The sequence below is a fragment of the Periophthalmus magnuspinnatus genome, chromosome 21, assembly GCF_009829125.3.
Source record: "Periophthalmus magnuspinnatus isolate fPerMag1 chromosome 21, fPerMag1.2.pri, whole genome shotgun sequence".
Taxonomy (NCBI): domain Eukaryota; kingdom Metazoa; phylum Chordata; class Actinopteri; order Gobiiformes; family Gobiidae; genus Periophthalmus; species Periophthalmus magnuspinnatus.
The window spans coordinates 11,925,872-11,953,813 of NC_047146.1; the positions used below are offsets into that span (position 1 = coordinate 11,925,872).

A 27,942-nucleotide genomic window follows, 5' to 3' on the forward strand; every position below is an offset into this window, starting at 1 on the left:
AGTCTGACTTTTCTAAGATTATGATCAATTTAGTGAGATTGAGATGTGTAAGTTATTTATTATTGTTATGTTTTGGGTGCAGGAAGATAAATGATAGCTGCATAAAGGTGTTCCTCCATTAACATGTAGCATCACTTTTATGGTATGAAAAGTTAACACAGGTTAATATTAAATCAAATGTTTGGACACACCATCTCACTCAATTATTTATTTATTTATTTTTGTTTTTTCTTGTCGAGGACTGTCTAAGGACAGGAGATGTACTGGGACAGCTCTCCATTTGCTTGTTTTCTGTTGATTAATCTGCTTGTCTGTTATTGACCAATGTCTGTTTTATTGTTGATTTTCTAACTTTCTATTGGTTATATAAATGATCATATTCACCCCTAAGAGGCAGCTGCTGTTGTGATTTTGGGCTTAAGAAAAATACATTCAAATTGAACTGAATGTTTTTTTTTCTTTACGTTTACAACTTGCTACATTGTACATTCATCAAATACATCAATTAAATGAAAATGTAATTATGCAGCAATAGAGTTATCAAAAGTTTTGAAAATCAGATACTAAACCTAATATCAAAACTGGATACTCATTTGAACAAGATAAGATATTTAAAATGTCATATTCGTAAAACAGAAATTTCCTAAATAGGTTTAGAATGATCTTGGGCTGTATCAGAACAAGTATAAGACACATAGACGAGTGTACACCCATGGACACTGTGGAACCTGCCTGTATGACTGAGGAATTACACAGATATAAGGTAACATGGTAATATAAAGGAAAGTAGCACAATCTAATGTTGAAAATAGCAAGTGTGTTTATTATCATCATGGTTTTGGAATCTCCATTGAGAGTCGAGTCATAGTATCAAAATAGAGTTTGAAATTTTAGTATTGTGACAACTCTTTGTAGCAGAGAAACCCTGCAAACCCTTGGCCTCTATGACCTTCATGATGAAGTCACATGAAATGGTTTTCACTTCAGGGGTGCACCTTGTCAGGGTCAGGGAATGCCAAGGATGTGCGAAGTAGCGATCAAAGCAAAGGGTGGATATTTTGAAGACTGTAAAATCTAAAACATTTAAGTTATTTAGCATTTTTATCTTTGCTAAATGCCATGTGCTCATTCATAACTTTGATGCCTTCCATGAGTATCTGCAATATAGTCATGGAAATCAAATGTCATATGTATTTAATGTTATTAGATTGAACAACTGGTCAAATGAAGTCTGATATGTCTTATTATGTGTTTGTAAATTCAGCTATTAAAGAAGTTATATCATCTCAAACCACTGACAAATGGCAAATCCAAGATATTACTGTGCTATGGCATTAAACATGATCAGAAAGATAAATATTAGCAATTATGGTCATACCAAAGATGTCCACAAGATGGTGCATGATTTGATTGATTAACCCAGAAACAGTGGGTTAGGTCAGGAGGTTATTGAATTTTGGTGAAGTTGATTGAATTTTAACAGTTTTCCATTATGTAAATTAACAAAGGTACGTTCTGTACCTTGAAAGTTGCAAATAGAAAGTTGAATCTGCTACAGTCTTATATTTTCTGTATGAATGCAATTCTCTACACTGCCACATGGGGGCTCATTAGTCTCGGATGAAAGTCAAAAGCTCCTGTTAGAGACGCAAATTAAGACACATTCTGAACAGTGGTTGCAGCCACTTCACTCCAGTGATAAAAAAATGTCCAAAAAGCAAGATTCAAAGAAATACACTGTGAACTAATTTTCCATACCTTAAATGTCTTAATTTGGAGACGATAAACATACAACAAATAATAACAAGGTGTCTGGGGAATACCACTAAGTGTTGGAAACCATTATTATGATTCACTTGTTATGTACACAACCTTTAAGTAGGAATAATAACATGTCTGCATAAAGACTACTATATTTCATACATACCTGGTTCAATGTCTGAGCTCTATTAATTATTGTATTTCCATGCAGTTCATTTTCCATTGTGTGATTTTATGAGCCCATTTGTAAGTGTCTTGTGCATGTACATAAAGCTAATTTGAGGTTTAAAAGAGCCGCAGTTAAAGCTTAAAGAGGGTCAAGGACGTAGTGTTTGTCCTGTGAGCTGCTGCTAACATCTCCACTGGGACTGCTGAGCATAAGCTTAACATATACAGGCATATACGGCAATCTCCATATATGCATGAATTCAATAAAGAGATGGAAATCAGGAAGCAAATGTTATAATGACACTCTAATGAGTGTTTACTGATGTATAAAACATGCAACACAGTTTGGGGCCAATTGGGACTGGCTCCACTGACCTGCTACGCAAAAACCTCCATCATCACAGTCACAGACGAGTCCTCGGTCTGTCCAAAGTAACAGGCAATTTAGAAAAGTCTTGAAAAGATTCCACTAACATGTTGTGAAATGAATGAGATTCTTGTGCTGTTTAGAAGTTCTTAATAGTTCCTAATATTTCATTCTTTCACATGTTTCACACTAACCCAGCCCCTAGGAGTGGGATGAGACACAATTTTCACAAGGCGAGACAAGGTAAGATATTGGGTCCATGAGAACGAGGCAAGAAGAGATTTTGAAAATAATTATAATAAATAACTTGTGAGGTTCAGTTCAGAATTGTTTTATTAATTTTAATTCATATTTTTGCTGTGATTGTAGTACTGTGTTTGGGAACAACTGCTTCTCAAAAGATGTAACTTACCAGCACTTAACCCATTTTTTGTCCAAAAAAGTATCTCACAAAAAGGTTTGTCTCAAATTGCGCAATCAATTTTGTCTCGTAAGATCCTGTGGCATGCGATCTTGTCCCATCCCTAAAAAGTAACACTGTATGTGGGCCCCGTTTGGTTTACGTTGGTATAATGTGGGCTTCACACAAGCAATGCTGTGAGTGTGAAAAAGTAGTATGTACAAATGTGCACATACATTCAAATTAATGCAAGTCAATGTAACTAGAAACTAAACTTAACAAGTTAAAACCTAAGTTACATAAACCTACCTGTACCCAAATCTTAACTTATTTTAACCTACTAAAATATTTACACCATGGAGAGCTGATTTTTAAAGGGAGGCACATCCCCATGAATTGGTTTACAGATTTTAGTCTCCACAGTGTGATAAATATATATTCCTCAGATTTTGTAATGAAATTGCTGAACTTATTACATACAGACTTAATATCATACAAGGCAAGTTTTGGAGTTTATTGTCCTTTACCCAAACAGATCAATAGTAAGAGCTCAGACACTGTTTGCAGATCAACAGGTCCCATGTGGGACATAACCTCCCTCACCCCACATTGTAGGCACTTCACATGAGAGCACTCACAAGAGCTGAGGCATCAATATCCGCTCAGATGTGCACCTCATCACAGTGTACAGCCTACGACTAAACACTCAAGAGGCATCACATCCTCTGTCCTTTCAGGAGATTACATCCAGGGGGCGCCACACTTTACACAATAGAATATGTTTACAGGCCTGTCTTGATGTCTTTCCAGAACGCTCTATATTTATCCAGGCTTGGGGCAGATAAACAGGCACTGCAGGTCTGTAACCCTCAGGGGTTATTGGATTAGAATGAACATGTTTAATATTCATGAGAATTATTATCGTGCTTCTCGTGCAATAAACTTAATAACAAACTTGGTTAATGTGTGCAAAGACAGTGTAATCTAAGATAGATACAATTCAATAAAAAACATTTGTGTAGAGTGTTCACATGAGCAGCAACCTTTACCTCTTAGATGATCTGTCAAATGACATTTTTAAAAGAAATAGATTTGACAAATTAAATATAAATTATATCATGCAAACAAGTGCCTTTTATAACCAGTTAGACCCCATTCATCTCATCTTTACATCCATACCCCGGGCTTCCTGCTTCGCCCTGTGTCACTGTGTGAGGTGAACACAAGCAGGAGGACTGAGGTTATAGAAACTCTTGGGGCTGTTATGGTGAAAAACCTTTCTGGGTCTTACTCCAGGTCTTACCCCACTCAGCAGTACTAAACTATAGGCCTTGACCTAAAGCCTCAGAAAAGCAGCCAACTGCCTGAAGGTATGGAGGAATTATTGTTGCAAAAAGATTTGTACATCTGTAATTTGACTTGTGCGGAATAAGATGCATGCATAACTGGATCCGTGAGTGTGTAACTTTTGTGTGTGCGTAACTGGATCCATGCGTGTGTAACTTTTGTGTGTGCATAACTGGATTTGTACGTGCATAAAACAAAAGTCTAAACTTTGGGCAAAAGACCAAGCAGAACTGTTGCAAAGGTGTTGTGTGTATTGTGTAACTAGACCTGTGTGTGTAGGACTTTGACATTATTTGCTCATTTACTCTTAGAACATGATCATTTTAGGAATCAAACTACACACGGACAAATCAAATTATGCACGCACAGGTCCGTTTACACACACATGGATCCCTTTACGCAGAGATCAGTTTATACAAGCAGGAATCAAATCACGCACGCACAAATCAAATTGCACACAAATTGAGTTAGGCGCACCTGAATCAAGTTACGCACGCACAGATCCAGTTACGCACGCATCTTATTATGGACAAATCAAATAAGAGCTGTAGTAATATTTTTGTAACAATAGACGCTCCATAAGAGGCATATTTAAAGGCACCTAAAGAAACAGATACATTCTAGTCTACTTCCTCCATTAGGCTGTGTGTTATAACAATAACACTGGCTATTATCTATTATAGCTTCTGAAGAATATGGTTAGGCAATTTGAATACCTTCTAGAAAGTTACGTAATGTTAAAAGGTCAAAAGTTCAGTTATTCTCTGAGAAAACAGGCCTATATTTTAAAAGGTCTTTGGTGATTTGTATTTTGCCAACTCCACCATATTCCACCTACTTTTCACATCGTTTTTGTTTTTTGTTTTTTTACTTGGCTGACAAGATTGTATTCTCTTCTTTTTCTCTTCATTATGCATTTGAAATAAAATAGCTATACGGTCAAATGTTAATTTCGAGTCAATTTTTCATAAATCAACAGTCTAGGCCTTGTCTAAGCTAAGGCGACTCCCACATTATCAATGCAAAAACAAATGAAAATGCTGTGACAAATAGCACAACTTTTTAGTGCCAGTTTTTGTGGCTGTGGAATGGATTTATGAAAATGTTGAAGCCCATTTGATTGATCACATTAGAACAACTGTGAGGAGAAGAGAAGCATGAAGTGCGCTCACCTAGAGGGCTCCATTTCCGCTCCGCTGAACCTCGACGGAAACGCACAACAGAGGGCGCTGTTTGGCACAAAACAGAGGACCTGTCCTGGATTATCCTTTCCATTCATTCATTTCTTTACACAAACTTCCTTTTAATATATCTAAATAAATAACAATAATATCTTGTGAATGTTAAGAGTCCATAAATAGCAAAATGATTATTCAAAAATAATAAAAAAATTTAAAGAAGATGCAAATTTCAGTTTCCATTTTGGTTATTATTCAAGCAACAATTAAAAACTTGTTTACAACAAAAATTTAGGCCTTCTATTTTGACCATCCATAAATTACCACTGACTGATTTTCTATCATTTTTCAAAAATATATAACAATAAAAATAAAAGAAGTAGCCTTTTAGCCTGCAGGTAAAACAGGAAAATAACTGGATAAAACCCCCATTTTTATTCTGGCCTTTCTGTTGAAAATACAGGACATTAAGAAATTTGATATGCAGGCATCAGCGAACAATCACACTGACGGACAGTTTCTTTAGTCTGCATTGGCTGCTGCCAGTTGATAGTAAAAGTATTCAGTGTTAAGTAAACATTTGAAATTGCAGCCTATTCCTCTGTAAATGTAAACATTTTTGTTTTGTCTATGAAGCCACAAAACTGTGCCATTCAGCACTAGGCATTTTTTCACTTAAGCCAACATGGCCTAATTACAATAGCCTACAAGAAAATAACTTTTTTTTGAAAGCCAGAAACACACTGAGGCCTGTAATACAAAGTAAATACATCAGGAGAGGGGGTTCAATGACTTCTCAAGAGTAAAATGTATAATCTTTATTCTCACACAGTATTTGGGTCTTATCAACAATAGCAGATCTTTGCGAGAGCATGCTTAAAAACACCCCAAAAGGAGCAAAACTGACACTTTCATTCAACAAAAGCTATTAAATCTCATTTACAGGGGAGAGAATCTTCCACCGAAGACATTAGGATCCAAACACAAGTGCAACACTTGTCTTGTGATATGGTATAGACAGTGGCTTTCAAACAGACCCCTGGTCCTGAATGAACCAGCTATGACTTCATATATTTACACTGTGCTACAGAGATGTTCAACTACTGTCACAAGAGTTCATTTAAAAAGAAACAGACATGTACCTGTGGACTGTCTCAGAGCAGGGCTCAGCTAACTTTGATGTTTTTCCAAAGTAATTCAAAACTACCGAATGTCCCAATGCCCATAACATAAACTTCTCTGAAGAATACACCTGTTTATATGGTACTTTATGCACATCGTTTGTCTTAACAGTGACATTACTATTTTCATTAAATGAACACAAACAAACCAAAAGTGCTTGTTGATTTTTGAACACTATGGCCCGCTTTGGGTACAGGCCCACAGTTTGAGAAGCACTGCCCGTGCAGCGCCAGGGGTAAATGTGCTACAGCAAACTCCGCGGGTCTTCCCTTTTCACGTGCTCCAGTGTCTTGTCGTGGCATTTGTTCTTCTTGTTCTGATGCGTTTTGACGTGTTTGGCCAAATGGTCACTGCGCATGAAGCGCTTACAACAGTCCGGACACACGAAGCGCTTCTCGCCCGTGTGAGTCCTCAGGTGTCTCTGCAGCTCGTCTGAGCGCGTGAAGCTTTTGCCACAGAAAAGCCAGTTGCACACAAACGGCCGCTCCCCAGAGTGCCACCGCAGGTGCGCTTTCAGATGCGACGTCTTCCCGTAAACTTTCCCGCAGCCTGGGATGTGGCATATGTGCTGTTTCTTCTTGCCGGGCTCGTCGCTGGACGTGGACGCCTGACAGTTGGGACAGCGGCACCTCCGGCACCTCCTGGCCGTAGCAAGAGGAGACTTAGTATGCAGAAGTGCAGCGATTTGAGTCTGATATTGTGCAAAGTCCGTATGTCCCAAAACCAAGCCTCTCTGCAGCTGAAAGCGGTGTGGACCAAGAGAGGACGAGTGACCCACGTGGTTGCTCTGTTGCAAGCTCCACCACGGGATGTCCTCGCCCGGGTTTGGGGACAACTGTCTTTGCTGTTGGACGAAACTCGGCATCGCGGGGGCAATAGGAGTGGGCGCGTAACTAACAGCTGGGACGTATGTGGGCGGAGGGCAGCTGGACTGCATGGAGCAGGGCAGCATCTTGACCGGGGAAAAGTCATAGGGGTACGAGGGGTCCGCCGGGGGCGTGAGAGGCAGTTCGTGTGGCGCGCTGAAAGAGCTCTGGATGTGCGTGGATAACTGTGGTTTGGAGGGTAGTCCAAAAGTAGAGTTAGGCGCAGCTGGTGCGCCCTCGTTAGTCCACGGGTGAAACAGGCGCGAAGGAGACCCGAGTGTGGGCTCATACGGGACCTGGAGGAAGTCAGCGGGGTTTGAACCGTGGTGGTGTCCTATCCGGTTACAAGTTGCCGCGAGGAGAGCCAGTGGGGAGTGCTTGCAATTCTCAGGAGAAGAGTTGGGAGTGCGGTCCTGCGAATACAAACTTTCTATTAGAACCAATTTAAAACAGCCAAAACTTTCAGTTAAGAGACTTTGTAAATTGGAGTTGGGGACAGAGGGACATTCAGTCACTCCGCACAGTTCACTCAACATAAACATGTGTCCTCAGTATCATTAGGACACATTAAACCGTTTGTTTTGTTTGTCGTTTTGTCTGTAGATGTGGCAAACTATGAAAAAGTAGTCCAATGAAAGAAAAACGCATGTAAACAGAGTGATGACAAACATTTCTAGTGAAAAAGTCACGCCATGCACCCGTAGCCCTGACATTACGCGCGTGATTGTCGTCAAAGTTTACAAGTTGTTTTTCGCCAGGTAAAGTTCGCACAAACCTGGAGAAACGCTTGGAGAGTTTCATTCCGGAGAACCGCCACCGCTGCCATGGTCCTCCTCCTCCTTCCTTCCGCTCGGAGAAAAGCGAATAAAAGGTGAAAATTCAGTAAAAAGCGCTCATTCGCTGTAAAACGTGCGGTCTCGTCGCGTCTCGGAGCCTCCTCTCTGCCAGATATCCTTGGACCATCTGAGCAGTGAGGGATCACTTCTTAGAATTTGATAAGGACTTTGGTGGGCCGCCAGCCAGTCAGAAATAAGATTTATTACTTTGAAGTTTGCCGCTGCCCAATCATCAAAGAATAGCGGCTCTTTGAGAGGGGAAAGCAAATCCTTTGAATCCACAAAGCTCCTATGGTGTGTTTGTTGGTCTGGATAAAGGGGCTGATTATTAGGGGGGATGGGAAGGGAGGAGATAAAGGCGGGACAATTAATGAAGTAATCACTATGTGGGAAATGTATATACACAAATAATTGGATTTTCTTGATCAAAGACGCCCCTGCCGCCTGGAGACCCCGCTATTGGACGCTGTAGTCATCTGATCCTCTTTTTGTAATTAAGGATTTGTAGCAGAGCCCTATATGACAATGTGACATTGTTATCTGCACGGGGAGATCTCCAAGAGCGAGTCCTGGCTGTTTGATGCAGGCAACTTAAGTGACTCAACACAAACTTCACATCTCTGGACCATCAGCATCTCTTTGTCGTTTCTGATGTGAATTCTTGTGCTTTGTAGAGCTTTTGAACTGTACACTACATTAAACACTTCATTATGAGCCTCGGAATTATTTCTCATTTGTTTTTATCATAATCTCTAAGGCTTGTGTGGCTTTGTAGAGTTTAAAATGGAGACTTTAAGCTAGATCCTTTATTTTATTTTTAATTTTACAGATAATTTCATTCGTTTTGTTAAGATTTTTTTTTCGTTGAATGTAAAAAGTGCAGCTCACCAGCAGAGCCTGAATGTTAGTAAAGTGTTAAAAGTGGCATGTTGCATTATTAATTTATAATTCTCCACATTGTTTTGTAGTTTAAGAAGATGCACAAACCTCTAATGTATTTCTACTATGAATATATGGACTATTAAACTTAACGGATCTAATTAATGCCCCAAATGCCTCTGGTGCAAAGTAAACAAAAGTTGAGTAGAAGTAGGTCAAACTTTTAACTTCATTCAGCTATAAAAATTTGAGTTATCTAGACACACAATGTTGCCTAAATCCTAAATATAACACAATTCAAACTTGCAAATATACATGGAATGGATGTAAAATGTTGTGTTGGTGTGTGTGACTTGTGCCTTACAAATGGGCGCTATAGTTTGGCTCTGTGATCTCTATCTGGCTTCCCCGCAGAAACAATCAAGTGTCCTCTCCACTAGTTTGCAGCGGCAGATTTCGAATTAGATGTGTTCCTTTGAAGGGATTAATGTTCCCAGTCCTCTCCCACGGCTTTACACAGTCAGGAGGGAGAGGAGGGGAGAGGGGAGAGGAGGGGGAGTCCTGCTGGGTTGCTCCACTCCGCAGTGCTTTCACATACTACCCAGGCTGATCAAATATGTGGCAGATTAGACTTGTTTACACAATTAGACAGTTCAAGCCAATAGCCAACAAGCTCCATGTTATTAAGTAATGCATTTTCAGATGTGTATTTCCATCTAGAAATATTTCAAGCTAAGATGAAAGTTGACTTGAAGTTATTGGGTGTAGCTCTGTGTCATTTTTACATGTAAGATAAACATAAAATTGAGCAACTTGTGAACAAAAAAGGAACAAAATTGCTTCAAAATTGTAACTGCATGGCTTTTGTGAACTATCGGCACTGTTAAACTAGTGATGTGAGATTCTGGGGTTGGTCCTGTAGGTAAGTGAGTGCATTTGAATATGAATGGGACGCATGAGGGGCAGGTCTGACTGAGCAGGACTTTGATATAATTGGTACAAATTGATGACAGTACTCCCACAATGCTTGTCCCTCAGGTAATTTCTGGGCTGCAAACCTTCATGACTTCTGGCTATGCCTCCAGTTCCACAGGGCTCCTGGCTTTGTGCGGTTAAAGGGACATTTCCTCCAACATTTGTGGAGAAAATTAAGTTGGAGGACCCCTGGAGTTCTCTGCTAGCCGACTCAAAATGTCCGGCATAGATTGTGCTGCATGTATTTGTTATTCTAATCAGAAATGTGATTATAGAACTAAGTTATTTAAAAGTGCAGTCAGTTATGCTGCATAATTTGTGCTACCAAAAATGAACTGAAATAACCAGAAGTTTGTATTGTTACTTTAATCTTGCTTTACATCTTTAAAAAAACAACAAGTGAAATCAGATTCTGTCTCAAAAGAATCACTTGGCTAACTGTATATATAAGCTTGACTTTCAAAATATCAAAATAATGTAAGACAAGTTTTCTTTTTTTTACAGTAAAGTACACAGGGTTTCATGATAATAAAACAGTTGTTGGCTCTAATGACATAACTGTAGTTGATCGTTTATGTAGCATTTCCTGGTTTGGTCTGATTGTGATCCAGCTCAAATGAGTGAAGTTGATCTGAAACAAGAGGAAAAAGAAGATGTAATTAAGTCATGTCATAATTGGTGTTCACAGCTCAATAGTCATGGGCGTATTGGTTGTTCTGAGCTGAAAAGGATCTGAAGACTGAGGCCCATCAGTCTGATATTGTGAGTCTTTTGGAGCAAGCTGTCAGAGCAAGTGAGGAGCTGACAGAGGAGGAGAGAAGTGCCACAACGCGCTGTCTTTTCAACTTGTGCGGACAGTTGGAGAGAAAACAGGTTCCACATCTGTCTCATCGCAGCCGTATCAGAGGGCTAGGGCGGGCAAGAGGAGGGGCAGGGCGGGAGGGGGAGAGTGTGGGAGAGAGGCGCTCCGGGCTACTGGCTACTTGAGCCGTTATAATGGCGTCTCGTATGAGAAAACATCTGTGAATTTCCTCAGTGATCTACAACAAAGTGGAACTCAGAGCAGTCACTCCGCATAGCTTTGAAGTCACTGTCTGACAGAAAGCTGCCATTGTTCCAAGCCCCCGACACACAAACTCCAACTTTGGGCTCACTCACTTTGCCTGCAATGCGATACAACTCTTTTTCTCTGTACTGAGCCTCTGATGCAGCCAGTGCTGCATATTCAAGAGCAAAGAGCAGGGCCTCAGCCATGTGCTGAGGGCCCCGGGGTCACGCAGGGCGGGAAGGGTCACTTTACCTTCTCCGGCCCACCCTGGATGTGCTAATCCAGCCTTAAGGACCGGACCCCTCCCTCTCTCCCCTCCTCATGTTTGAACTGAGGCACAGGCGCACTGTCTGTCCCACACAAAGCAAGTCTTATCAGATCTTTGTATAGGAGATGAGGTGTTGAAGTTCAAGTACATTTATAAGGAAATGTATAAAACTCATGCCACCCAACTGTTGTAGTTATAGCTAATGCAATATCTAGGCTATATCATAAGGAACTATTTAATAAGTGTGACGTCTTTGGCTTTATCATGTAATAATCATAATAATGATGATCTTTTTTGAAGAAAGGCCGCAGCATGTTGGCCACACAGAGCGTGTTGGGGCAGCTGGTCGTCCATCTGGAGAAACAGTGCCACACACAACAGAACAGGTTACACCTTTGGCCATGCCAAGTGCCTGTGCCGCACTCACTCCCAAACTGAGAGCTAGGGCTAATCACAATTTCACGCTCTGATTTGTCAAATCCCGTTCCAACACCGGAGGCAGAGAAAACTTTTAAGTCAATACATTTCACGGTGTGCCGGATAACACCTCCTCCTGAAGGTTCCTATTGTTCTATGTAAGTCTATCCTAGCTTTAACCATGTTTACAGCAGGAAGTATCTGAATGATGACATGGCTCTTCTCAAAGAGGAAGCTGTAATTTGGACAAAACACAAACTCTCCTCTCTGTATCTGATATAGATGCAAATGTGTGTGAGAGAGCAGTGAAAGGCTGTAAGTGCAGGTGTGAGGAAGCAGAGACAAAGCCTGTGTTAGCCTAATGCAGGCCTGTCATTAGTACCGCTTTGATGTGAGTCTTTTATGTGCTTGTGCTCACAGCCTCCTCACTGTAACACGGTCTGCTTTAGCAGTCTATGGGGAATGTCCCTGTGCACCGAGCCTCACATCTGACATGTGCCTCAGAATCATCTACGGTCATTACCCAATGCTAAGTCTGAAGCTATTTCAGGCCCTGCATTCCCCTGTTCCATTCATATTCATATAAACTTAAAGCTACACAAAGGAACATAAACTAGCCCACAGCCACCTCTCTATTATTGATGTATGGAAACATATTATATACTACAGACAGTGGTGGAGTGTGCTAGGCAAATCACGCTAACAAAGCAAGTAAACTGCATTAGAAGAGCATTTGAAAAGGCTGCGCATAAAATGCAGGTATTGAAAGTGTGCCTTTGAACTGAGAGGATATAGAACCAGGACAATGTGGGCCTAATCGCGTCCTCTTTGAAGTGAGACATCACTATTAGGTGAAAAGGTAAGTATGCTTCTTTACAAAATAAAAGCTTTCCATCATTTGTTAGGGCTGCAGCTCTCAGCTTTTTACAAAGGTGCTTTAAAACTTTGCTCCCTGTGTTTTGGGCTGCCTGGGATGAAAAAACTCAAATCAAAGTGTGGCATATGAAGCAAATAGCACAAATGGCAGGACTAACAGGCGCAGTAATGCTGGCCACATTAAAGGAGCTCTCACTCTCTCCCTCTTGGGCCACATGTGTCAGCTTTAATGAGGGAAAACTCCATTCTGCACTTTCAGAGTGCTCTGTTAACACGCAAGCAGGTAAACACGGTCTAACTATATTCTGCCTGCTCAAACCAGCGAGTGATGCAGTATTTCATAATATTTGCCTTTTGTAATGCATAATCAGCTAACCAAGCCAATTAGGTCCACACCTCCGCACACCTCCTCTCATATGCTAAAGCAGGCAATCAACCAGGGAGTTAATTTGGCAGCGAAAAACCCAGGCAGAAACACCCACTCTGGCACCATTTGTCGCCACAGTCCAACCTTGTTATTCAAACGAGGAGAGCCTATTTGAAATTCCTCTCCGTGGTAAAACAGGGCCAAAATAATCAAGGGAGCATGATCACACTTAATTGATTCAGTGTACTTTTAAGATGCTCTACGGGGTGCTGGGGTGACCTATTTCAGACTGTCTTCTGAGGAACCAACTATCCCAGCAAGGGAGTAATGCACAAGCAGGGTTTTAATTATGGCAGATCTGTGCTCACGACCCGAGGTGAAACGCAACTGTGACACCCCATTAGAACACTGCCACTGGTCTCCCCTTTCAGTCTATTTCTGAGAAGAGCCACACAAATAGGCAAGACATAGATGTTCCGTCAATTTGCTCAATTCTGTGAGCCTATTTATGTACAGGAACAGTGGCATTTTGTGTATAAAATCATGATTAAAAGAAAACCGCACTGACATTAATATTTCTAGACATGAACTTGTCATATTTATATTGTAAGTGCCGTAGCAGATTAGCCAAATCCTGTGGACCCATTTAGCATTATAATAATAGGTGAAAAACATGCTTTCCAATATAAAAATAAATATGGCTTTTAAAATGTTTTATTATCACTTTTTAAACACTGATGATGCCAAATATTGCAAAAGTTACAATTTCATGCATTATATCCTTACCAAATCTTTTGTATATAGGCTAGATAGATTTCTTATTTACTATATTTTATTTTATTCAATTTGTGAAATCTGTGTCTTTGTACTTTTATTATCATTATTTTTGCAGCTTTAATTATTTACATTTTTGTTACCATTTGAGATCTATTGTGTCCAAGTAATTTCCCTTGTGGACCTATAACATAAGCTTAAATACTAGTCTAAGCATCATACATTCAGTCCATACTTGGTGGTGGCATAAGATAATTTTCTGAAGTGATATCTGCCCCGGGGCTGAATAATGGGAGTGTGGCTGCTGATCTGCGCCTATACAACCCTCAAACCAGTTAAATGCGTTTTGGTGGTACACTCTATTGACCTTGACTTTGTAAAGAGCATTTTACCGTGACAGCTCTATAAGCGGTCAGTCATCTGCTTCTTGTGGTATGTTGAATTCAAATAACTCTGACTTTGATTCATTACTTTTATTTGTACCTTAGGCTGACCTCCGTCTCACTTCGGCCGCCTTAAACCTCAGAGATTCTTCTAAACCTGAACTTGACCAAAACCCATCTGTTATCAAATCCCTAATGTTACCCTGCTGAGTGGGAAGGAGGATGAGATCGCAGTCATACCACCCTACTCTTCCTATTAAGATCAAAATCTCCTCTCGGACCCTCGGGTGTCAACAAAAGGGAGATGCAGTAAATGATATGCAAATTGAAAAGGGGGGAAAAGAAAAAAGAGGACTCCACAAATCAACTTGCCGGCCTTGCGTTTCTGACACTTGCCATCTTAAAAGAAAATTCCAGTATTTAGGCTGAGATTCAAAGTGAGGTCTGCTCTCGACAGCACAAAGCCCCATGGAACGAGGCAGCCTCAGTGGGAGCAGGCGGAAAAGTAAGAAGGATTTGTCTCTGGATTCAACAACACTACAGACATAATACTTGGGAATAGGTAGATGTTTATAAATGAGATACCTCCACTCTGCCTGTAAGCTAGGACGTAGGTTTTTGCATTGACAACAGGAAATTTGGGATTTTTGGCTGTGAATTTACAAATGATGTTTAATTAATAAGAGTTCACGTGTAGTGTGCTAAATATTTCAGCAAAGTGATTTATGAATGCAACAAATAAGCTACCTAGTTCACAGAAAACAAATAACAACATAATTTACAAATATTCGCTACTGCTGTGGAATGAACACAATCAATAATCAGGGATGCACTGATACTCAAACTGGGCATCGAGCCTGACCCAGATAAGTGTACTGGGTATGGAGTATCAATGCTAGAGTCCAGCAGAGTCCAGGGTTAGGCTTATTAATTATGTTGCTATTAACACGATGTTTGCTTGCATTTTATTTCTACATTGCTGTTACGTAGTTTCTTGAAGAACAAATACCAGTTACATAAGACTGCAATGGTATCAGTTGGTATCAGTAAAGGCATCAACAAAGACAAAAAACTGGATTGGAGCACAAATGACAATATATAAATCTTTGGATCTCCCACCTTACAATTGTTTTGAATATGTAGGTATAACTTTGCGTGGTTGGGTGATGGCGTTAGTTACATTTTACACATGTTAATACAGCTGTACTGAAAGAGCAAAAAAAAAACCCATAGTTCTGCTAAATTAGCGCAGGACAGTACATCAGTGCCATATCTTTCATATATGGTATCAGAAAAATTCACTGATATATCTGGGATTATTTCTAATCATTTTATCTATTTCTGAACACAGTAGAAGAGCAGTGTAGCTAAGGTAGTTGTATGTTTAAATAATCATTAAAAAGTAATAGATTATATTAGATCAGATAAAATACACATTGTTATTGCTTTTGACTAAAGGGAAAAGTTACTTTGAAAACCTTACCACAATTGCACTGTGGCATTATCCTATATTTTAAAATTTTAATATCCATAGTGGCAAATATTAGGTATCGGCCACAACACCAACACAAATGTCAGGTATCTGTATTGGCAAAGAATATCAGTGGAGCCATCCTTACATTACTTGTACTGATCCTTATTAACTCCACTAAACAGCTGAGATGTGTAAAATAAACAGAGATTGGCAGAGTGCTTCTGAACCGTGTGGTGGTTTTTGTAAACACATCAGATTCTGAGCTGAGCACACTGCTGCACAGGTCGCTTACACCGCAGCCCCACTTCTCTCTGTGCTCCATATCCAGAGAGGAGAGGGGTTCTTTGGAGTGTCTGTCTGCTGTCTGGGCCCTGTCTTACCGGTTGACATGCTCGTCCGCAGGCCCACTAGAAGGAGAGCGAGGGGGGCAGGCTCTCGTACTCCTCCTCAGGGATAGAATCTGCGGTTGACAGTAATTTGTAGTACTCATCATCTCCATCCAGCACTTTGATTTGTCTGTGATGTGTCAGAGGGCACAGTGGAGACGTGAAAGGTCACAGGTGAAGGTGTTAAACATGATTAAAAAAAAACTAAATTGAACAAAGAGCTGCTAATAGATGCAAATATAAATAAATGAGATGACCTAGAATGACATATAAGTAAAAAACTTAAAAGAAAATAGCACTTATTGTTATAAGAATCTGACAAACAGGAAAACTCCTACTCATTTACAATTGTGTAAAAAAATAAAGATGTGTTTTGTATTGACATAGCAGTTGTTCCTGTGCAGCTCTGATACATGCACACTCAGAATTTGAACAATTAAAAAGAGCATGCTGACACAGCCCAATACTGGGCCCAGTCTCTAATGACGCAAAGCAGCTGCTCATAAAAAGGCCTGTTATTTTGGGCTCTCCATTTACATTATAAGAAAACAACTCCATTTCTGGATCTAATTCCACAAAGGAGCTGCTCTGTTTAGAGTTGGGAAGGAGGAAAGCAGTTATTTACCCAAGTTTTCGCGGCTTCCTCTTACTCCCCTGGTAATCCAAAGTTCTCTGAGGAAAGGGCCAAGAGCACATAGTCAAAAGATGAGCAGCGAGTCATTAATTTTTAATTCAAAGTGATTTTGTGTTGAATGCGAGCAGATGCTGATAATATCAGAAGTCACAGCATAATTTTTTCTGATCAAAGGGCTCAAGTGAGTCTGATGAAGCATGCATCTTGCTCAGCTTTGATAAACCACATCAATTATTCACCGTGAAGGCAGACATCCTGACATGAAAGCAACAGATAAAGAGCATAAGCACATGTTCAAGACAAGAGAGGCGCGCGTGTGGGGGTGGGGCTGCAGGGCCTGGCACAGGTAGCCTTAATTGTATTATCATGTGGAACCAAAGTCAGACAAAGGCCTTTATCTCCACTTTGAACTCACATTGAGCTGGTTGTAGTACAGGCTGTCCTCAGGGCTGTTGAGCAGCTTGGGCTGCTGGCCCCGGCGGCGAGCCGTTCTGTGCCGAGGCTTCATCACTGGACCTGCAACAGAGGAAAACAGGGCACTCATCCAAACAAACAAACTAACATGCAGAGAACACGCTGATGACACAGGACGCCAATGGCTCCCCACTCAACCTGCAACGTGACCTAGTGCCAGACACTTTTAATGGACTTATAGAGATTACGTAATGTCATCGATGAGCTGACTCAATCACACATCAACATTACATAAACGACACACAGAGGCAGGGTGCCATATCCACACGTGTTCTACTGCAAAAGGACTTTTAACTAACATAGTCAGACCTCCAGTAAGGGCACTTTTTCCCCTGTATTTGTTTTGTTAATATGATAATCTGTCCTGAATAAATATTTGATTCTTACACACTGAGTGACATACTGATAATAAATCCTTAAATGACGAGTTCCTCATTAGTCTTTGTGCAGCTGTCTACAATGGCACGTCGTTTGTTTCAAAATTTATAGCTTACAAAAGTGTGTTTAAAAGCAGAGACAACTTTACAAGAAACATGTATATTTAATGTCAGATAGCGTTTTATCTTCCTCGCTGACATCCCGGGTGAGACAGGACGTTTCTTCATCATCGCTCTACCTCGGATCCTCTTCCCTGACTAAAGCTGCATTTGCTTTTTCCATCTTAACATTACTTTGTACTCACTTTGAACAGGCCTCATCACATCTCAATCCTATAGATCAAAGCGCTGCTCTCTATCTCTATCCTTAGCCCTCTTCGTGTTATTCAAAGCAGCTCAGGTTTACCAAAGTCACACTGTGTAAATGACCAGAAAGTTCCCATCAGGCCCACAGTATTAGCGCAGCGCTCGGACCGTGAATCTTATCAGTGTATTCCTTCGAGCTGCAAACTGTCCACTGACATTCCACTCAACCTGCTGCCGTTTGAGCAGTTTTGACAGCTCCAATGCAGTTGGAATAATATCTGTGAAAAGAAGAGTTGTGGATGTTTGACTTAATCTGGACCATGAGCGTTTGTAAACCAGGCAACCTTCAACAACTACTGTACCAGACGTAGATCCAAAAACTTTTATACCAGTGCAGCTGGTATGGAGTTAAAAGTGTACATAAATAGGACATGGCTCAGCTAATGACTGTAAAATGGTTTTGATAAGCAAATGTTGTATTCCCCTGGAATAGCATCAAAGCGTTCAATCACGCTTAATGAACACTGACGACCTTGAATGTTCCCCAATAAAACAGTTGCTGAGAAGAGAAGTGCTTTTGGGTTAAGGCAAGATTATGTATTTACTGTGATGGCAACACACACCAAAAACCTACATTTTAGGGTGTGATCTTAAAATTGTGTAATGTTTTGAGCCGTTAGGTTGCATAATAAGCTGTTTCAAGTGCTTGTTATGTTTAAAAATGTAAATCATCTCAAATACGGGAGATTTATGTGATGCACTATGTTCAGGAGGTATGGTTGCAGAACATATACTCAGTGCCATGACATCAGTTCCTAGTTCTTGAATGTCTCTCCCCACTCTTCACCTCTAATTGATTCTCCTGTCCAATAAAGTATTACATTTAAAGAAGAAATGTGTTTTACAGGTATTTGCAGCCATCGCATATGTAAACAATTATGCCATTTAGCTCATTGTAACTTGTAAAATTGCTCTTAATCCCAAACTGATTCTCTTCTGCTGGTCTCACCTCATCATAGTGACATTTCCCCAGCAGTCCCAATTTCCCCATTCATCCACAATAATAGTATATAGATTTTCTAAATGGCTAGAACTGTTTATGTTTACAAGAACTGTAAGCAAGTACAGACCTGTGGGCGGAGATCTGTGACAGGGGCAAACCGAAATTTTCTGAGCACCGCTGCAGAACCATACACAATTTCATGCATCAGTGAATCAAAACACAACCCTGAGTAAGCTAATGTTGAGAAAAAAAGATTAAAACATGGTTAAAAGCCTCATATGATAAAAGTAAATTTCACACACAGCATATCTCATTAAGAATAATAATGAAGATTACCATAATGAATCAATAAATAAATGGCCAGTAAATATTTTGTGCTGTTGTTTAAATAAATACATATTATTTGTGTGGCCCAGGTCTACCGGCGCGATCTGAGAGCTGACTGGTGGTAGTTTCCCATCAGCCTGTATCAGTTGTGACCTGGAGCCATTACAGATCAGAGGCTGTTCTCCTGTTTGGGAAATCACTGCCATTTGATCCGGGCCAGCCCCAGAGGAATGCTGTAGCCTCTGATAGCTCACGGACAGGGAGGCTGCCAACTCGCTGCTGGCATCCCATCACCGGGCTTGGAACGCAGGCATGGAGGGTCAGCGATGGTGGCTGTTGTGGGTGGAGAGAAATAAAACCCGAAAGCACTGTACAGCGTTTAATATTGACTCTGGTTTGCTCGGCTTTGCACAATATTTCTTTTATTGTGTATGTTTGCAGATAAAAAGGAGCAGAATTCTTTTGGAGATAGGTGCTCCTTTCATTTTCAAAGAGCGGCAGATGACTCGTATTACATCTCTAAATACCACTTTGAAATCCCTTGAAATCAGAACACGGCTCAGAAAGGAAAAAAAAAACATAAAAGAGCTGGTAAAAGGGATTTTTTGTGGAATAAATTAAAGATGTATTGATTTGTTTCCCCGATCATGTGCTGCAATCACCTGACCTTTTCCCAGAGCGTAGCACCAGGCTTTGTTTAAGCAGATGGAGCTATAGGCCTGATAAAATATTGACATAACATTCCATGTATGAAAGATGAAGAGTATATTTTTAGATTAATATTTATTTATTTATATATACCTTATCTCCATGGAGACAGATAACTTAAAGTCATACTATGGAATATTCCAGGCATAGCGATTACATCTCCATGGAAACAAGCAGCCAAGTATGCACCGATATCTGATATTTGACCTGTTGCTCTGGCCAATAATCAATATTTGCAGATACTGATATTTAGCGGTCAATAAGATAAAATTTATAAAATGTATTTATCTTAAGTTGTAAAAAAACAAAACAAAAAACAAATGTATTTATCTGGAATCTAAAATGAATGTCATGTGCTCTCCGATTTTCATTTTGTCTGATTAGTTCAAAAAGGGCACACAGAGAATGGGTTCGTGCTATGGGGGCAGAATGGGGCACTGAAAAAAAAATTGGTATTGAATATTTTAATTTGTATTTTTTTTACCGAACAATATATCAAACTTAAATATTTGTTCTCATGATTTCATGGGATTAGGATATTTACCTCAAAACTATCCTAACATAGCACATAAATTTTAAAAGTATTTCTTAGTCATAAACAAAAACCTAAAGAGATAGCTTTACCGTCAGCATATTGTACGTCAGTCTCTCATGTGTTTCTGATTACGAGTCCGGCTGTTGGTCAGGAGAGATATTATGTAGTCTTCACATCTGTTTTTACTAATGCTAGAAGCGGATGTGGCGAGTTAGGAAGGATTTTTCACCCCAAAATCAATCATTTCCGCTGACAGATGATTTGGAGGTCGGACTTCAAAAAATTTTTTTGCAAAGAAACATTTGAGGAGTCAGCACCAATCGATCATTTGTCACAGACGGGTGGATGCGTAAGTGTGACCCCAGTGTGAAAAGCCAAGTCCATTTTAAACAGGATCAGTCTACAAGCTCCAATTTTAAAATCCATTATGTCCATTATTCGGTTCATCAATTTTGCACATACTAACTTGTGGTAAAACTTAGGGATGCACCAATCCAGCTTTTTCAATTCCAATACCGATTTTGATACTAAGTTATGTGTATGTGGAAAATACCTCCAGGCGTCAGCTGCCCCATCAGCCAGAAGGCGCAAGGATTACATCTGCTGGCACACTGAAAAGTTAGGTCATTTGCATGAAGCTAAAAACAATAATAGTTAAAGTAGAAGACTAGATGTTGCTAAACTGCACACTGGAGACAATTTGAGCACTGACATGATCAGAACAAGCCTCAGTGTAAGACTTTAAAAACGAAATATGCAAGATTCCTAAAACATGAGCAAATTAAACAATACACAACTCCAGGTGAGGAATACTATATTTGTCAAAAACAATGTACTCAAATGTTAAACACGTTTCAGTTTTGTTTTTGACTTTCTGAGTCCCCCCTCCATTTGCTCTCCAGGCTAAACCACTCCCTCTTCTGAGTCACAACACAATCAGCATGCATCCCGCTAATGAACCTACTGCACATCGCATTAGGTTTGTGAAGTTGAAGTGTACAGTTTTATATCCTGATTTTGTAAATATAAGGAAAAATGCCACTTTGAGCATAGATGACGTAGGCCTGTGGACTTATTGGGCAGAATTGTACTGTAACAATAAGGAGAGTTCAAATAGTGCCCAGGAGAGATTGCAAGATTACACAAACATGCATGAATGACATATAGAACCTCTTTTCTATACTTCATAGCTTTTGATGAGGGGACAATGTTATAACATGGTAGAAAGCTCCAAAAAGTCGATTTTGCATAACACCACCTCTTTAATAATAATTATTCAAACTGTGTTGTTGTGGAAAAATTACAATTCTAGTAAAGTAATCCATTTGTGAAGCATGGTGAGTTTAGCAATCCAAAATAAGGTTCATTCTTTGTTACAGCAGATACAGACAGGACAGTCCTGAGTAGCCTTTCTGCGTCCCGAGTCTCTCTGAGTCTCCCCTCTACAGCATCTCTCCCCTGGTCCTTAGTCTCCCTATTCTGTCCCTCTTTGTCTCTGCGCTCTGAGCATTTATACCAGAATGACAAAGCTACATACACTTCAAAGCAGAGTGACTTTTGTTTCACACCCATGAGATAATGAACTTTTACACTTAGAAAGGAAGAACAACATACAATTTCCTGTGGGATGGAGACAGAGCCTTCACACATGTTAATGTCTGGTCTGAGTCTGACAGACTGGCACAGATCAAATGCATTGAGAGATATATGATAAAAATACTTTCTACTCAACATGAATATACTTAAATTTCCATCACATGTGTATAATTTCATGAAGCTGGACACGTAGTTGTCATCCTTACAATAATCGTTATCACTAAATCCTGATATCGTAACATGTCTACTTGTAGCAAAAACATTAACCCAACTGAATTTTACATATATGTCATCATGTAAAGTTTTGTGATAGATATTCAGATATTATAGGTACTACTGCTCTTCAGATTGCTGTAGTGTGATGGAGTTTGTAACTTTATCACTTGTATAACACTGCATGACTCAATCTGTGAATAAAATTACGGCAAAGTTGTGAGAATCCTTCTGCACCTTGATTTCACGTCTGGGAGATTATTCAGTAGGAAATGTGATGATGAGTAGTTTGGAGGTACATCCTGTTAACTACTCCCACTGACATTAAGAGGATTACGTAGGTAGCGTCAGACACAGGCAACTCCTTCCGTGGAGTTGAGTCTTTGCTATCCCCCCAAATCTCTGCCGCCGCGTGGACTTTGTAATTTGCCTAAAACTGAACTCATCCGGTGGCTACGCAGTGAGACAGGTAGAAGAATAGTTCTGAGGAGAGACAGAGAGACAGGGGGAAGGGGGGGTTAGGTGTGCGGAAGTTCAAGAGGATGGACTGTTTGTGCTGGCTCAAACGGGCAGACAGGTGGGCCAAGGTTTAAAGAGGAGAGGAGGGGGAGTGGACAGAAAAACGAAAATGCACTGGTGACTTCACAGCTAAGAGAGCACTTAAGTTATTTCAGATGGAGTAATGGAGCGTAGTCAAGGTGATGGGAAATTCACAAAATCTAATAATACCGCAATTTCACATTTCAGTACCGAAGAAAAAACTCAGTGTTTGTTACCAATTTCAGTACCACAAATGGAAAATCCTGATAAACATATTAAGATACATTTAAGCCAGTTTAGTGCCAGTTCACAGGACACTTTTTTTTGCATTGGTACTAGTTTTGTCACTATATTAAAATTTCCAAATCGATTTCGACAGATTATTATTATTTCAACATTAAATAATAATACTGAGTTTTATATTACCATGTGGTGTTATATCTATGTGATCACTCGTCCAGGTATGTGCCATGAACGATCCATGGACGTATAGTTGTCTTCTTCTGATACTCAAGACTCGTCTGTAGTTTTTAATTTCATACAATATAACCTAACGCATTTTCAATACATAATAATAATAATCATAGTATCAATCATAGTATAAATACCTGCAAATTAGTATAGCTTTGAGACTTATTTTAGCATTACAGTTGTCAGAGGTTCACCTTTTGCGGCCTCGCTGTTTCGTGGATTTCTTTAGTGCAATTTTACATGCTTTTTTGCAGCGTATGACTGTGCATCGTGTTGTGCATCCTGATTGGCTAAGGGACTGTAGACCATTGTCCATCACTTTCCTCCGTGCCGTGTCTCCTGTACAGTACAGAATGTGTTCAGCCAAATTTGCATAAATGTGTGAAATACGCGTCAGTCAAGAGAGAAATGTGAGAAAATGTTAATGCCTGTCTGAGAAAAGTGTATAAAGTGTGTGGTGAGGGGTTTTACAGCCTTAAAACATATAGAATAATTGTAAAAAATAAAGGTGACAACTGCAGATTTTATTGCTGGTTATTTTTAGAACGTAACCCTCGCGATAAACGGAGGACCACCCTAGCTACAAGTCTACATTCTACAAAGTTCATTTCATTTGGAGTTGAGGAGCATAGTCAAGGCCCAAAAGGAAACACACTAAACGAGCTCCTAATGACTGCACTGTTAAATGTTAAATCCAGACAGGACACCACTATCACTGACTGCCTGAGCCTGTCTTCTGCTTGCCTTTGTTGTCCCTTCAAACGAGCAGGTTAACTGTCTTCTTCGCCGCGGAGGTAATTGGTCTCTGTGTTGTGGCTCGACTTTATCAATGTCTCGACACATATGTTTACCACTACTCTAATCTTCAAAAAGCCTGTTAACATAAGTAGCTCAGCTTTCATACGCCATAAAGTCCTCTTTGAGTGATCCGCAGCGCCATCCTGTTTACCACGGCGAGGAGCATAAGCAGGGCTCTGATGGTATCATCTCAGCGCACGCCTCTTTGTGACTCTGTTCCAAACATGTTGCGTTAATATTCCAGCTCTGAAGACAGGTGACGAGAGGTGACAGCCACTTGAATGAGCGGCTTACATGAATACACTGTGTACGCGCAATATTTCACTGACAAAACATGGAATCAAAGGTTGAGGCAGCAGTCACCACTGAGCGCCTCCAGTGTCTAATGCTTTCTCACAACACGCAGCAGCAGGGGTATCCAGCTTAGAAGTGACAAATAGTCCCAGAGACCAGTGTTAAGTCTTCACCGCCAGGCACACTAGTTTACTATGGTAAACTTTCTAAACTGAATTAAATAGTGATAGATAACCTTTTCTACATTTTACTCTATTGAACATTTGTGGTATTTTGCTTTTATTTTATGGTATTTACAGTTCAGTAACTGTTTTGGAAGCTAGCTTGAATGAGGGAATCCCTCAGAAACTATTTCTCATAACTATATTTTGAAAAATATTTTTCTGACACATATTGCAATTGCACTTAGATTTGCAATATATGTTTAAAAACTAGGATTCTGTTCAGAGTGCAGATACTTAACAACTTCTGGAGTGTTAACATATGAGAGAGGAGAAGACTGAAATGTGAACAGATAAACAAACGTATGCTAATGATACAATAATGCCAAAAACTGCATGTACAAGAAGGAATGACAGGATATTTTGTTTTTTGACATTGTAATATCTAAATAACTGCACAGCCTTTGATGATTTGATTGTGTTACATTGTGCAGTACTACTAGAAACACTAAGCAGTTAAAGGCGTCCGTCAGACACAGAAGGTCTGTAGGTCACGGCCTTTAATGAGAGAGGAGTGCAGAGCGTGTGCAGTCTGGAGGCTGGGCTAATTCCATTTCCATGCCTAATTCTGTTTTTCTCCGCTGCTGTCCTAAAGTGCAGCACTGATCACCAGAGGCAACACAGGGATGAGACACAGCAAGGAGCTGGTCTCCAAACATCTGGCAGAACAACACTCAACCTCAGGACACAGAGAGCGAGAGAGACAGAGCAGGCCCTCAGATCTGCTGGGATCAAAGTGTATCCTCCGAGCCTCAGCCACCATGGCCTCTATAGCATATTCAAATGGGCTTTCCTGAAAGCACACCTCCTAAATGGGCCATGATGAACACCTGAAAACCTCCAGACAAATATGTATGAACTGTTTCGAAAAGCCTGTGGCAGAAAGCAGAAGGGGGTCATTTCAGTCAACAGGCATGAAAGAAGAGTTATTATTAGCTTTCATTTATTATTTACATGTTTTGTGCTTATTTTGCCAGTAAAACTGTGCGATGAATAAAGAAACGGGTGGTCTTTGACTGCAGTATACCCTTCTAGCACACAGCTGTTTAACCCCTGTCAGCAGCAGTGATGCCTGGGAGCGAGGTCACCTGTACACAGCATTAGCGAATTAGCCACTATCTAACCCAGACCTGCAGCAGCGGGCTGACACTAATCCTGGTCCCGCTGGAGAGCTCTGTCTGTTACATTCTCATGTCTAATCCCATAATCTCACTGGCTCACACTAAACATGAGCCCACCTTCGTCTCTTTCCTCCAACTCTCTAATAACATTAATGAAGGACCACGGCCTGCTTACCCCGGGTGTCCCCGCAGTGCGCTGGGTGACGGCTGTAATACCAGACCCCCTGTACAGCACTCACTGCCTCCAAGGCAGACTGCATTAATGTAATTCATGGCCCAGGGCAAAGCAAAGCAAACATATGTTCAACAAATCACGGCTTGTGTATTTTCTTGTCACCGATGCAGTTGTAGCTCTATTAAAGTCATTGATGAGATCCTAAGAGAAGGACTGGTGCTCTTTGAAGTGCTTCTGCCACCTTCAAAGCCCTGATCTTTTCTGCAGCAGGCATTTATGACGAGCTGACCAAGGTTATTAAAATACCACACAAATGATCACCGTAATGTGCCTCTCTTTAGGCTGTCTACAAGGAGTGACAGCAGAGGATTGACAGGGATAAAAGGTTGAAAGGGCTTGTGTATTAAAAATGGTACTTTATCCATTAAAGCAGGATTTCTGCTGTCTCTTTGTGTAATTACCTGTAGCCGGCAGCTGTGTACAGGGCTTACCTTGTTTACACTGCATGTCTCGCAGTCTGACTGTCTCCCTGCTTGGCTTCACTGTGCTGTCTTCTGCGTTGCCTTTGTCTCTGTTCACGTCTTTCACTTGTCTGTCTCGTCTGTCGGAGTTGACCTGAAAAGAGCAGGCAAAAACACACCCAGAAGAGCCTTGTCAATGCCAGCATGGGACCAATAGACACAAGTTCAAGCAAGTCCCTTAATGTGCTTTTAATTTAGCATTTGAGCTGTATTCATTTATTTACAATTTACAATTTGGCACTCATATGACTCAAACCCATTAATGTGCTTTGCAATGTTAATCAAATGCTAATGCAATTGCATATCCCGTGCCCTACCTCCTAACAAACAGCGCCACACTGACTTAATTGTGCGAAGAAAAACAGCATACACCCGCTCCTCTCATATTTAATTTCATCTTGAATAAAAGAGCTATAGGAAAGTATTAATCTGCTTAACATTTCTAAGTACATCCTCCAAAGGATTTGGCTTTTTTAATCTTACATATGCTCAGCAGAGTTACTGGCAAAAACTGTACATTTTCCTCATTTCATCCTTTCAACATCAAATGGTGAGCAGCAAAAATTGGATCAGACTTCAAAGACTGTGATGTGCTCCAAGTCACGGAGTGGCTCTTCTATTTCACATATTGAATCCGAGCAGGATATCAAAGTGCTACCAAAGAACCTCAGGTCTTTACTAAAAAAGGGCTCCAACATCTGTAGAAAGAGGAGCGCAAAGACAAATCACCTCGGGGAAGAGCCAGCATTTATTCTCAGCCGTGAATTTCCAGCCTTTTGATTTTCTTGTTCCTGTACCACCCTGTCTTCTCTGCTGAGACCAGGGCCGGGCAAAAGCCCTCTTTTGTCTCAAGAACCAGCGGCTTTATACATAAGACATCACATTCAAATACTGTCACTTACTTTTTGTCTCTGTGCATGATTGGTATCTGCTTTTTTGTCATCTAACCTGAAAAAAAAAAAACAAAAAAAAAACAGACACACAACATGAACACACACTCTATACCATACCTTATAAAACTACAACAACACTAATCCAACAAATGACATATATAAAAATATTAATCGAGTGTGCTATGCAGTCTACCTAGAATGTGATGACACTACTAAAAGCCAAGTTGTTTGGATGCAGACATGGACTGCATGACAGGCAGGGGGGATCTCATAGAGCGGTGAACAGCATGTAGGTGAGAACATAGATGTTGCAGAGGTAAAATGGGTCAGAAAATGTCAAAATAAATCTATATATATGGAGAGATTCCAGCACTGATTAAACAGAATTGTTAAGTGGTGGTTTGAAGTTTCTCTCACCAAGGAATATGATTGTAAACACTGAGAGAAAATCCCAGAAGAGGCTGTGCGCAGTTTGAGTATACAACAAGCAGAACACTTTCAGATGTGTAAATCCAGTATTGGGGATTTTTGAGTCTGGAGGGTCCAGAAGTCACTCAACAGCCAATCCTGGGACATAACCCCATTATCAGAGATAGGCTGTTTTGATGCATTACACTGCACACATAATACAGAGCAGTACCATTTGTAACTCACACACGGTCTAAATATGTGAAATATCAGATGTCTAAGCCATGTACATAAACTAAATACGAATGTAAAAGCCCATGTGTGCAGCAGTGCAGTGGCTGCTTCTTCTTTGGCACATATTTCCTTAATGATCTG

At 40.4% G+C, this 27,942-nt stretch overlaps 2 protein-coding genes across 2 annotated transcripts in view; both read right to left on the minus strand.

Annotated features, from left to right (window-relative positions):
- Positions 1–5,638: 5,638 nt before the first annotated feature.
- On the minus strand, positions 5,639–8,347 carry sp5a (Sp5 transcription factor a). Its single transcript, XM_033987624.2, has 2 exons — positions 8,045–8,347; positions 5,639–7,682 (listed from the first exon to the last, which is right to left on the minus strand). Exons 1-2 carry the CDS (start codon positions 8,093–8,095, stop codon positions 6,648–6,650), a joined length of 1,086 nt encoding a protein of 361 aa, XP_033843515.1. The 5' UTR covers positions 8,096–8,347; the 3' UTR covers positions 5,639–6,647.
- Positions 8,348–10,504: 2,157 nt separating this feature from the next.
- Positions 10,505–27,942, minus strand: part of myo3b (myosin IIIB) — a 45,608-nt gene continuing 28,170 nt past the window's right edge. Inside the window, exons 29-34 of the mRNA XM_055230438.1 lie at positions 27,169–27,214; positions 26,237–26,360; positions 17,002–17,102; positions 16,578–16,624; positions 15,947–16,082; positions 10,505–10,590 (exon numbers count right to left, since the gene is read on the minus strand). Coding sequence (XP_055086413.1) covers positions 15,974–16,082; positions 16,578–16,624; positions 17,002–17,102; positions 26,237–26,360; positions 27,169–27,214 — 427 coding nt within the window. The 3' untranslated portion in view covers positions 10,505–10,590; positions 15,947–15,973. The remainder of the gene's footprint in view (positions 10,591–15,946; positions 16,083–16,577; positions 16,625–17,001; positions 17,103–26,236; positions 26,361–27,168; positions 27,215–27,942) is intronic.